General features: G+C 35.4%; 1 protein-coding gene across 4 annotated transcripts in view; it reads left to right on the forward strand.

The window, feature by feature from the left end:
• Positions 1-12,162, forward strand: part of AKAP10 (A-kinase anchoring protein 10) — a 78,615-nt gene that overhangs the window by 29,168 nt on the left and 37,285 nt on the right. For all 4 annotated transcript variants that reach the window (XM_036032949.1, XM_036032950.1, XM_028534475.2 and 1 more), the window contains 2 exons: positions 7,018-7,116; positions 11,463-11,547. In XM_036032949.1, coding sequence (XP_035888842.1) covers positions 7,018-7,116; positions 11,463-11,547 — 184 coding nt within the window. The remainder of the gene's footprint in view (positions 1-7,017; positions 7,117-11,462; positions 11,548-12,162) is intronic.

Consider the following 12,162-nt stretch of genomic DNA (forward strand, 5'->3'; position numbering starts at 1 on the left):
TAATATGCAAAATTTATAAAGAAGTCATACTATTCAATACCAAAAAAACACAAACCAATTTTAATGTGTACAAAATCCAGTGTCACCCCAATACATTTCAATAAAAAGGAAAAATATGAGCAAAGGACTTCACTAGACACTTCTCCAGAGAGGACATACAGATCGCCAACAGATACACAAAAAGATGCTCAACATCACTAATCATTAGAGAAATGCAAATTAAAACCACAGTGAAATATCACTGCACACCTCTCAAAATAGCCATCATAAACAAATCAACAAACAAGTGTTGGAGAGGAGGTGGAGAAAAGGGAACCCTTGTTTATAAACTGTTGGTGGGAATGCAGATTGTTGCAGCTACTGTGGAAAGCATTATGTAGGTACCTCAAAAATATTAAAAATAAGCCTTGGAGTGTGCGACTCAGTTGGAATATTGTCCCATTACCTAAAGTTTGTGGGTTTGATTCCTGGCCAGAGCACATACCTAGTTTGCAGGTTTGATGTTCAGTTGGAGCACATAATCTCTGGTTCAAGCATGAATGATCCTCAGTTTAGTATGTTCAGAAGGCAACCAATCAATGATTCTCTATTGATGTTTTTCCCCTCCTTCTCTAAAAAGCAATGAAAAATTGTTCTTGGTTGAGGATAAATACATATTATAAATGAATGAATGAATGAATTGCTTTATGACCCAGTAATTCTACTTCTGGATTCATATTAGAAGAAACCCAAGGCACTAATTTGAAAGAATTTATGCATCCCTATGTTCACTGCAGCATTATTTACAGTAGCGAAAATATGGAAGCAACCTGTGCCCATCAATAGATTATTTGAAAGAGAATTGGTACATATATACAGTGAAATATATTCGGCCATAAAAAATAAGGACATCTTACCACTTGGGCAGCATGAATGCACCTAGAGGGTATTATGCTAAGTGAAACAAGTCAGAGAAAGACATTTATGATTTCAATCATTTTGGAATCTAAAGAACAATATAAAGGAACAAACAAAATAGAAACAGATTCATAGTTGTAGAGAGTAAATTGATGGTTGCCAGGGGGAGGGGTGTTGGGAGACTAGGTGAAAAGGTGAGGGATTGAGAATTACAAAATAGTCATTAGGATGTTAAGTGGAGCATAGGAAATATCATCAGTGATATTGTAATAACTATGGATGGTGCCAGGTGGGTACTGGAAATATTGAGGGGAACACTTTGTGATGTATATGATTGCTGCTATGCTGTGCACCTGAAACTAATACAAAATAAAATTGGATGTAAGCTGTAATTTAAAAAATTAAATTAAAAAAAAAGAAATATATTTAGTTTCCTAGTTTGGGGAGAATTTTTTTGTTACTGATTCCTGAACTATATTATGGTCAGAATGTATTTTGATGACTTCACCTTTTAAAAATTTTTAAAAATCCTTCAGTGACCTAGGACATAGTATGTCTTGGTGAATATCTTGTGTACAATGTAAAGAGTTTGTGTTCTGCTGATGCTGGGTGTCATGCTGCTGTTTATCTGTGGTAACCTCCATGTTCTGAGGTAAGAACTGTCTGCTCCCAGATTTATATAGCCACTACAGTTTCATTTGATTAGTGTTTACATCATACCTTTTTCCATGTATTTACTTTTGGCCTACCTTTATCATTCATTTTTTTAAAAATACTTTATTTATTATTTTAGAGGAGAAGGGAGGGAGAAAGAGAGGGAGAAAAACATCATAAGTAGGTTGTCTCTCAGATGCCCCCAACTGGGAACCTGGCCAGCAGCCCAGGCATATGCCCTAACCCAAATTGACCTAGTGACCTTTTGGTTGCAGGCAGGTGCTCAGTCCACCAAGCCACACCTGCTTGGGCCAATCATTGTTTTAAAAGTAAGTTTCTTGTAAGTAGCATTTTCCTGAGTCAGTTTTTTCTTAATCTATTCTGACAATGTTGTCTTTTGTTGGCGGTGGTAATTTTATTTCAGTGTAAGTTTTAATTATTTACATTAAATAATTATTACAGTATGTTTATTTGAATTGTAATATGTAAATATAATTATTGATATTTGTTATTATAACCTAAATGTGATTGTATTAATTGTAATGCTTGGATTTAGTTTACCATGTTATTATTTGGTTTTTGTTTTCTCTGTTTCCCATTCCTTGATTTCCTAGTTTCTGCTTGTTATGGATTGTTTAAATGTTTTTAGAATATATTTATTGAGTTCTTTGTTATATCTTTTTGTGTGGGGTTTTTAATAGTTTCTTTGGGGATTGCAGTATACATAGTTTTCACAGTCTGCTTAAACATAATCCTTTATCACTTCAAGTGGAAGGTAGTGACCTTACCACTACATAGTCCATTTACCTTGCTATTTACTTGTTGTTAGTTGTCAACTACATATGTTAAAAAAAAAAACATCAATTTTAAATTTTGCTTTCAACTGTTATATGTGAAGAATTTAAGAGAAGAAAAATTGTCTATTTTATTTAAACCAGATATTTGCTGTATCTCTTCCTTCATTCCTGAAATTCAGTTTTCATTTCTGTTATTTCACTAGTGTCTCAAGAATTTCCTTTAGCACTTTTTTAGAGCAGTTCTGCTGTCAAAGAATTCTCTCAGTTATCCTCCATCTGAGAAATGGTTTCTTTTTCTTTTTCTTGAAATAATTTTCACTTGGTAGAGAATTCTAGGTTGATAGTTCTTTTACCACATTAAAAATGTTGTTTGCACCCTGGCTGGCATAGCTCAGTGGATTGAGCATGGGCTGCGAACCAAAAGGTCGCAGGTTCGATTCCCAGTCAGGGCACATGCCTGGGTTGCAGGCCATGGCCCCCAGCAACCACACATTGATGTTTCTCTCTCTCTCTCTGTCTTTCTCCCTCCCTTTCCTCTCTAAAAATAAATAAATAAAATCTTTTTTAAAAAATGTTGTTTGCTTCCTGTGGCCTCCATGGTTTCTGGTGAGAAATCTGCCATCTTGGAATCCTTACACTTAACATAAGGTTGTGTGTGTCTGCACACGTGTGGCCACTTTCAAGATACTTTTCATTACTTTTCATGTTAGCAGTTTGCTTATAGTGTCTGAACATAGAGTTTTTTAGTTTCTTCGTATTTGAGATTCACTGAGATGCTTGCGTGATTTTATAAATTTGGTTTCATGCCATATTTAGGAGAGCTTTTTGTCATTGTTTCTTCAAAAAAATTTTTTTTTGCTCTGTAAATTTTTCCTTTCCTTCTAGGACTTCAGTGACCCAAATCTTATACATTTGTTATTCCCCTATAAGTTCCTGAGACTATTTACTTTTCTCTATAAATTTTTTTCTTGGAAACTTTCTTTTCATCTATCCCCAAATTTACTGACTCATTCCTCTATCATTTTCACTGTGCTTTGTCCTTCCAATGAATTTTAACTTCGGGTTGTTATGTTTTTTAGTTCTAAAATATCCTTTTTTTAAAATCTTCTGTTTCTCTGTAGTGGCAGTCTTCTATTTGTTTCACGTGTGTTTGACCTCTTGGAGCATGATTATAATAGCTTCTTTAAAACTTTTTGTTGTTGTTGTGGTTATATAATTCTAGCATCTGTGTAATCTTGTTAGGTTTAGAGGTTCAACCCCTGGTCAGGTCACATACAAGAATCAGCCAGTGAATGAATAAATAAATGGAACAACAAATTGCTATTTCTCTGTTTTGCTCTCTCCCTCTCTCTCAAAATCAATAAATAAAAAATTAGAAAAGTAAAGTACTTGTTGATAGGGTGGGATTTTCTGTTGTTATATTATTGTTTTCTGAATGTCTTTTAGGTCTCTTCTCCCTCTTTTTCTCTCTCCCTATTTTCCTTTTTTCTTAATGTAGTGAGCTTACATAGAAGGTCTTAGAGCGATAGCAGTCTGTTTTAAGCTAATAACAACTTAACTTTAATCACATACTAGAACTTTGTGCTATTAGTTCTCCCTGGCCCCATCCTTACCCCAGCACTTTTTGACTCAAATAAGTCATTTTGATTTTTTGTATATAAGTTTCTTTTCTATAAAAATAGGGATAAGCTACTCTGCTAACCCCACAGGTTCTGTAAGTATGGTATACACACCCAGAGAGAGTCCCTGAGGCTTTTTCAAGGGGGTTTGTGTGATCAAAATGATTTCCACCACAATTCTGTCTTTTTTGTGTAATCATGTGAGAAATATACAGAAGCACTTCTGCATACTGAAGTATATTACTTCGGTTGAGGAAAAGTGCATGTGTAGTCGATTGTTTTTGTGAATTCAAATACCTGCTTTTTAAATGGAATACAAGTTTTACTTGTAAGAATGACTATAGACAAACTATGGTCATGTAGACTTGGATTTTTGGCAAACATTTTCTTGGGAATGAATGAAATAAACTTGTTATTTCAAGAACGGCTGACAGTATTTGTTGCCCAATGGTAAAATTTAAGCTTTTTAAGTGAAAATAACAGTTTTGGAACACTTGTGTTCCAGGCACTCTGTGCCTTCACAGCTTTAAAAGAGTATTCTGATGAGATCATTGGTGATACTGAGGATGTGATTTCTTTTTCTACTCTCTATGATGCAACATAGATTTGGAAGATCTGCATAAGCCAGTAAACCAATAGTTTCCAAAATATATGGTGGAAATGTATGATGTTATAAAATCATGAGTTTGGGAGATAGACTGGTCAATTTTAATATAACAGGATATAAATTCATTGTTGTAGTTTCAGAGTCTACATTCTAACTAACCTTTAAGAAAGTACCACTTGCCAAGCTTAGGTGCAGCATCAGAGAAGATCATGTCCACATTTACCTTAAGCCATTAAAACACTCCTTTTTTGAAGTACATATCTGAAGCCAGATTTTTTTTTATTTTATTTTAATTGTTCAAGTACAATTTTCTTTTACTCCCATCCCAGCCCACCAGATTTTCTTAACATATAGAAAAGAAATCCATTTTTTTCTTCACAACACTTCTGACACAAAATGTATGCTTTTCCAAGCAGTTCTCTAATTTTCTGTGGACAGTAACTGAGAATTTTCCAGTTTAATTCATTCTGATAATAACTGCCTGGACTTAGTGCAGAATCCACAGGTTAAGGGCTCAGTCTCACAAGACTGCTCCCACCACTACTTCAGATGCCAGTTGTCAGTCCACTTACAACTGCTTATCCAGATACACAACACATTGTCACCTATACTTCTGGCCAACCAGATATAAATCGGGGATTTTTACAATACCTTCCTCTTGTTCAATAATTTTCTATAATGGCTCACAGAACTTAGGGAAACACTTTTGTTTACTGGTTTATATTAAAAGATAATAGAAAGTAGCCCTGGCTGGCATAGCTCAGTGGATTGAGCGCGGGCTGCGAACCAAAGCATCGCAGGTTCGATTCCCAGTCAGGGCACATGCCTGGGTTGCGGGCCACGGCCCCCAGCAACCGCACATTGACGTTTCTCTCTCTCTCTCTCTCTCTTTCTCCCTCCCTTCCCTCTCTAAAAATAAATAAATAAAATCTTAAAAAAAAAAAAAAAAGATAATAGAAAGTAAACAAATGAACAGCCAGAAGAAGAGGGACATAGGGCAAGGTCCAAAAGGGTATCAAGTGCAGGAGCCTCTGTCTCTGGAGTTCTGGCGTGCTATCCTTTTGGCACATGGATGCATTAACCAACCTGGAAACTGAACCACTTAATTGAGGGTTTGTGTGGTTCTGGTATATGGGCATGACTAATTAAAATGTTGACCATTGGCCCTGGCTGGTGTGCCTCAGTGGATTGAGCGCTGGCCTGTGAACCAAAGGATCCCTGGTTCATTTCCAAGTGAAGGCACATGTCTGGGTTGTAGGCCAGGTCCCCAGTAGGGGGTGCTTGAGAGGCAACCACATATTGATGTTTTTCTCCCTCCCTCCTCCTCTCTCTAAAAATAAATAAATAAAATCTTTAAAACTAACTTTAAACTTTAAAAAAAGATGTTGACCACTGGTTATTAATTTATGAAACCCAGCCTTTCTACCTTCCCCAGAGGTCTGGCAACCAACTTCCTTTCTGCCAGTCACCTTGTTACCACAGACTTTTCTTTGGTTGAGAGGGGCTTATTATGAATAATAGAAGATGCTCATATTGTCCCTACCACTCAGAAAATTCCAAGGATTTTAGGAGCTCTGTGCCAAGAACCAGAATGGAAAATGTATGTACACACACACACACTTTCTGTTATATCATTATGTCACAATATACATCAACCAAAACAAAAAAACACACCCGAGTGAATGCCAAAGCAGATGTGAAAATCCAGTGGTTTGTTATCAGGACAAGTGTGAAACAGTGCCCTCTTCTAACTAATTTTTTCAATTTGGAAAAGTTATTTTCCTTTAAAACAAATGTCTGTGTTAACTTCTAGCAGATTTAATATTGTTAATTGTAACTGAGTCAGTTTTCTCATTTTTAATTTTTAATATCTTAACATCTGTATATGGAACGCACATAAACAAAAATCGAGGTCCTCAATTTTTAAGATATCAAAGTCCTGAGAATACAAAGTTTGAGGTTCATCGTGTTAATGTTCTGGGGTTTCGAAGGTCAAATGAATGTAATATTCATGAATGTGAAATCATTTTGTAACGTATTTAAAATGTAGATTTATAGGTAATTTTTGATCTCCTCCCTTTATATTGCTGAGCAAGTCCTTCAAGTTCAGTCTTTGAAGAGGAGACTGGAAAGAGAGCATGCAGGTGTCATTGCTCTTACAGAGCTTATTAGCTTAGTAGAGGGGGAAATACACATTTAATTCCTCTGCTCCACAAATCAAACTGTGAACAGTGATATTATGATGAGATTTGTTTTATCCTAAATACATTTTCATGTGTATTTGTACTTGTAGTACACATACAGGTACACACACTTGTGTGTATGTGCACATGCATGTGTGTTTAGGCTCATAGCAGACTAAGCCCTGCTATTCATGAATATAATCCATTGCTAGTTCAGTTTGTGTTGTGAGTTTTGAAGTTTTCCCCTTCTTCCTTTACAGGTATAGAACAAGATGCAGTGAATACTTTTACCAAATATATATCTCCAGATGCTGCTAAACCAATACCAATTACAGAAGCAATGAGAAACGATATTATAGGTAAGCAGTGCTTGAAGCTATGGCAAAAAAAAAAAGTGCCTATTTTTCATTATAAAAAGTTCTCTTTATCAACACGGAATCCTAGTCTGTTTTCAGGTATCTTTTTTTTTCCCAGGTGTAATAAAGTATGTTTATTTTAAAGATAACTTACAGACTCCTAAGCACAGTTCTGTGTCCTTTCCAATTACTGCCATGCAGTGTGACATTGCTTCCTTTTAGAGAAACACTAATCTTTTTCTTTGCATTTTTAAACCATTTTTATTTTTTAATTACAGTTGACATACATCGTTATATTAGATTTAGGTGTTCACCCCAGTAATTAGACATAACTTACTAAGAGATCATACCCATCTGATACAATACATAGTTATTATAACACTATTGACTATATTCTGTATGCTGTATTTTACATCACATGACAATTCTGTAACTACCAATCTGTACTACTTTTTCACATTCCTACCCCTCACCCTGTCTCCCATCTGTTTTCAGATATCTGTAACTCATTTACAGACTTACTCTCTTATATGTTAGGCCCAAATTCTTAGACTTTGACTTGGATAAAAACAACAGCTAGAACAATAATATCACACATTTGAGTACTTACTGGGTCCCAGACAACATTCTAAGTACTCCATGGGTAAACTCATTTAATCTTATAAAGAACCTTACAGCATAAATATAGTTATTATTTTATAAATGAGGGAACTAAGGCACAGAGAGTAAGTAATTTTCCCAACATAACACAGCTCAGACGTGGCAGAATCAGGATTTGAACCAGACCTGTACACATTAACCAGTATGCTATCAGCAGTGTTTTTTAAACTAAATGGAGAACTTCAAAACTCTCTGTGTCCTCATCCCATTGCCAAAAAACAATAGACTAGAAAATCAAAGTGCTTCACAGTAGTAAAGGCAAAGAAACATAATTTCAGGAAGTTGTTTCCATTTTATATACATATATGTATGTGTATGTTGAGCCATATAAGTATGTTTCTTTGTAAATCACAAAAAATTTAAGAAAGCTTTTACTGTATTGTCTCAGCAAGGCCTTATGTGCACCTGTAATCACAGATAAAAATGGTTCATTTATTCATTGAACAGCTATTTCCATTAAGTTCTAATAGTAAGTTCTGTGTTTTTGTTACAATAAATTAGTATTTTTTATTTATGAAATATAACATGTTATTCAGCTCTTAGCAGATTCTTCCCAACGTGAGGCTCTTTCAGTCTTTACTGTAGGTCCTTTGCACTCGCTCATTATTGGAGGCAGCAAAACCTCCCCCAGTCTCAGCTGTGCTTCTTATAGTTGTCCCACCATACTGGCCAGGGAACAGCTATTAGCTATTTTTGGGTCCATCGGATGCTGCCCCCATTGTTTTCCTTTTCTTTCTCTGACAGACACCTGTAACACATAGGTCTTAATGGCTCTTGGCGGTTTGTCCTTATGTACCAGTATTTTGGGATTTTCACCCAGTTTTGTTGCAAAGTTGTCATGGCATTTTGGTTTTTTATGTAGTTTGTCTGTTTTTTTATGGGAATTTGTTGCTACTGTCTTCAAGACTTCCCTAGACTGACTCTTTCTAATAATACAACTGGAGTGTCTTAACTGAGACACTTAGAACTTGGCTGGTTAGAGAATTGGATGGCTATTGATTCCTTAGGAGGTTTGTACCAATTGATAACCAAGCTGAGGTAAGGGAGAAACGGAAGACGTTTTGAGCCAAATAGAACATTTGAAAATGAAAACTGTCATTATAATTCTAATTTTTCTTTTCTTAAACCTTATCAAATTAATGACATAATCTCATGAGGAGAGAAATCTTCTGAAGGGTCAAGATGACAACATCTAGTGATTGAGGGGTCTGAGAAAGTTTCCATCCAGTGCCTATTATTATGCATTTTAAAAGTTCAATTACCTATATATCTTTAGAGCAGTCACTTTTCCTTTTTTAAACTCATTCTTCTAAATCCTTCCCTAATTATTTGTCTCTTTAGTTGGCATATTTTAGTGCAGCTGTCTTTAAGTAAGTTATTATTTGAAGTCTACACTTAAGCTATTGTTATTGTGTCCCACCTGTGTAGTTTTATTGTAAATGTTATCCATGGGATTTTCGTGTTTCTGTCTAATTACTTAGTTTTTCTGTGGGGTTTCAGACTGACCCAAAGTCTGTTCCACAGCATCCTCCATTTTCTACAAATCCTTGAAGTGGCGGGATATTAAAAATACTTTGAAAGTACAGCTGACAGAATTTGCTTTTGGTTTGAAAGTGAGTGGTGTGAGAGGGAGAAAGGACTCCAGCATGACTCAATAGCTGAGAGGAGTTACCATTTATAAGATGAGGAGGAGAGTGGGTGTTACAGGTTGTGGGGAAAGTCGGGAGTTTGGGTGTTCGATATCCAAATTGTGAATGTCAGTCAGGTAGGAGTTTGTATATCTTTGTGAGGAGTTCATGAGAGAGGCCCAGGTTGGAGATATGTGTTTGAAAGTCATCAGCATATAGATGGGCTTAGTTATGAAACTGGATTACTGTCAAGTGTATGTGATGAATTAAGACAAGAGACCTGAGGACCGAATTCTAGAGCAGGCCTAACATGTAGAGTCTGTCAGATAAGGAAGAACTAGCAAAGGAGAGTTAGAAGTAACAGCCAGTAATAATGTAGACCCTTCTACATCAACTGTATATGAAGAAAGTAGTTTTTTCTGGAAGCCAAAATGTTCTGGAAACATTTTTCTGGAACTGAAAAATGTGTCTGGGGGGAAGGGAATGATTGAAGGTGTTAAGTTATGCTAATAGGTTAAGTAAGATGAATAGTAGGAATGGAATGGATTTGGCAATCCTATGAGCAATTGGGCCAGTGGTCATCTTAATTAGAATGGACCTTTAGGGACTAAAGCTTAATTGGAAGAGCCTTAAGAGAGGATAGGAGGAATGAAGACAGCAAGTACGGGCAGCTCTTAGGAGGCATTTTGCTCTACAGGTGAGCTGGAAGGGGATGCTACATCAAGGGACAATGGTTTGGGGTTTTTTTTGTTTGTTTGTTTGTTTTTGTTTTTTAAGATGACATGTTAAAAACAGATGGATGGTAGCATACAAACAAGTATACACAGTGTATTTAGCTGGTGGGAATGAGGTAATAGCAAAGAAAAAATTGGTGCAGGAGAGAAGCAGGAACAGTTGTGATAAAACGGTTATGGGAAGGCAGACAAGGATGGGGTCCAGTGCTCATATAAAGGGTTGCTCAGGCAGGTGTGAGGACCATTGACCTGCTGTAACAGGAGAGATAGGTAGAGATACAGGTGGGTTGGTAGATGTGGTGGGAAGTGATAGAAACAATTTTTGATTGCTCCTATTTTATTAGTGAAGTAGGAAGCAAAGAGAATAGAAGAGGTGTTAAGGTTCGGAGATGTGCCATGTCTAGGAGAATGTAAGAGTAAATGGACTAGGAAACTGTAGTACAGGCCTTAGATGTCAGTAAGTTCCCACTGAGGTCATGGACCTGAAGTGAAACCAGCCATCATGGTCGTGTGGTTTTTTTCTAGTGATGTTTAATAGCTGAACAGCTTATTAATGTGCTATAGTTTATTTAGACAATTTCTAACATTAGCACATATTATGTCTTTAAATTTCTATTGAATAACATTTTAATAAACTTTTTCCAGATGAATCTTTACACAAATCCATAATCCTTTAGGTTACAGTCCTAGAAATAAAATCACTGATGGAAAGGGTATGTTCATTTTTAAAGCTTATGAAACTGCCAAATGGCCCTCCAGAAAGATATACTAATTTATATTCCCACTATGTTAAACATTATATTCCCATATGTTAACATATGGATTGTTAAGATACTTTTGTGCTGGTTTACTAGACAAAAGGTGGAGTGCCTTCTTATTTTAATTTGTAATTATATTTATTTGATTACTAATGAGCGTGCATATGTTTTCATATTTGCCATTTTATATTTGTTTTTTGTGAGTTGTCTTTTCATGTCCTTTTCTCTTTTATCTTTTGGGATATTTCTTATTAGTTTGTAAGACTCTTGATATACAAAAGATAATCTGTCATACATAGAGGAAACTGTCATACATGCCACAAATTTTTCCCCTAATTTGTTTTTGGAGTGTTTTGGTATATAGAGTTAATTTTATGGTAAATCTTTTGTTGTCTGCTTTTGCATCTATATATCTTTAGAAAAACCTTCTGTACTTCAAGATCAGCTGTTCTGTATTTTCTTTTAGTTTCATTTAAAACCTCATTTATTTGTCTTTATAGTCATTTCCTATTTTGATTCATAAATTTGGGGTTTAATAGAAACTTAATTATTTATCATTTCTTTGACAGCAAAGATTTGTGGAGAAGATGGACAGGTGAATCCCAACTGTTTTGTTTCAGCACAGTCCATAGTCTTTAGTGCAATGGAGCAAGAGTAAGTTAATTTCATACTTTTACATTTTGCATTCTTTCTTGAGAGTTTGGGTTTAGTATTAGGAATGGGTTTCACTAACTGAAAACAATTTATCTTTGAGGATATAAGTGTTTTTGAATGTGGGATCTCACAGGCGTAACTCTAAGACTATCTTGGTTAATTTTTTATGTAAATTATGAACTCTATTAAAAATAATGTCAGTTTTCATTTGTGATGTTAATATTTCCTAAGGTAAAAGAATTTGTTTTTAATTCTGAAGTCATTTTGGTTTAATCGTAACTATTAGAATTGGTTTGTTTATTTAAATAATGCATGTGTCTTTGGGTAAATATCCTAATTTGTTAGTGCATGCTGGTGAAACTGCCTCCGAAGGGCCTCTTTTTTTTTATTATTATTATTACTTACTGCTGCATGCTCTTAAAAAGAATCTTCGTATTCATTCTTATATTTAACATTTGTGAAAGGGTGCTTTCTCTGTTCAAGGCCTAGTACTTACCTGGAAGGAAGTTGCACCCTAATGAGAGAAATAGGGCATGTTCTTCTGTTACTGTAACATGAGGCAGCATGTGTTAAATATCAGAGGAAAGCTACAGAGTCACCAAGAGTTGGGAAAGA

Source organism: Phyllostomus discolor, chromosome 8, assembly GCF_004126475.2.
Source record: "Phyllostomus discolor isolate MPI-MPIP mPhyDis1 chromosome 8, mPhyDis1.pri.v3, whole genome shotgun sequence".
Classification (NCBI taxonomy): domain Eukaryota; kingdom Metazoa; phylum Chordata; class Mammalia; order Chiroptera; family Phyllostomidae; genus Phyllostomus; species Phyllostomus discolor.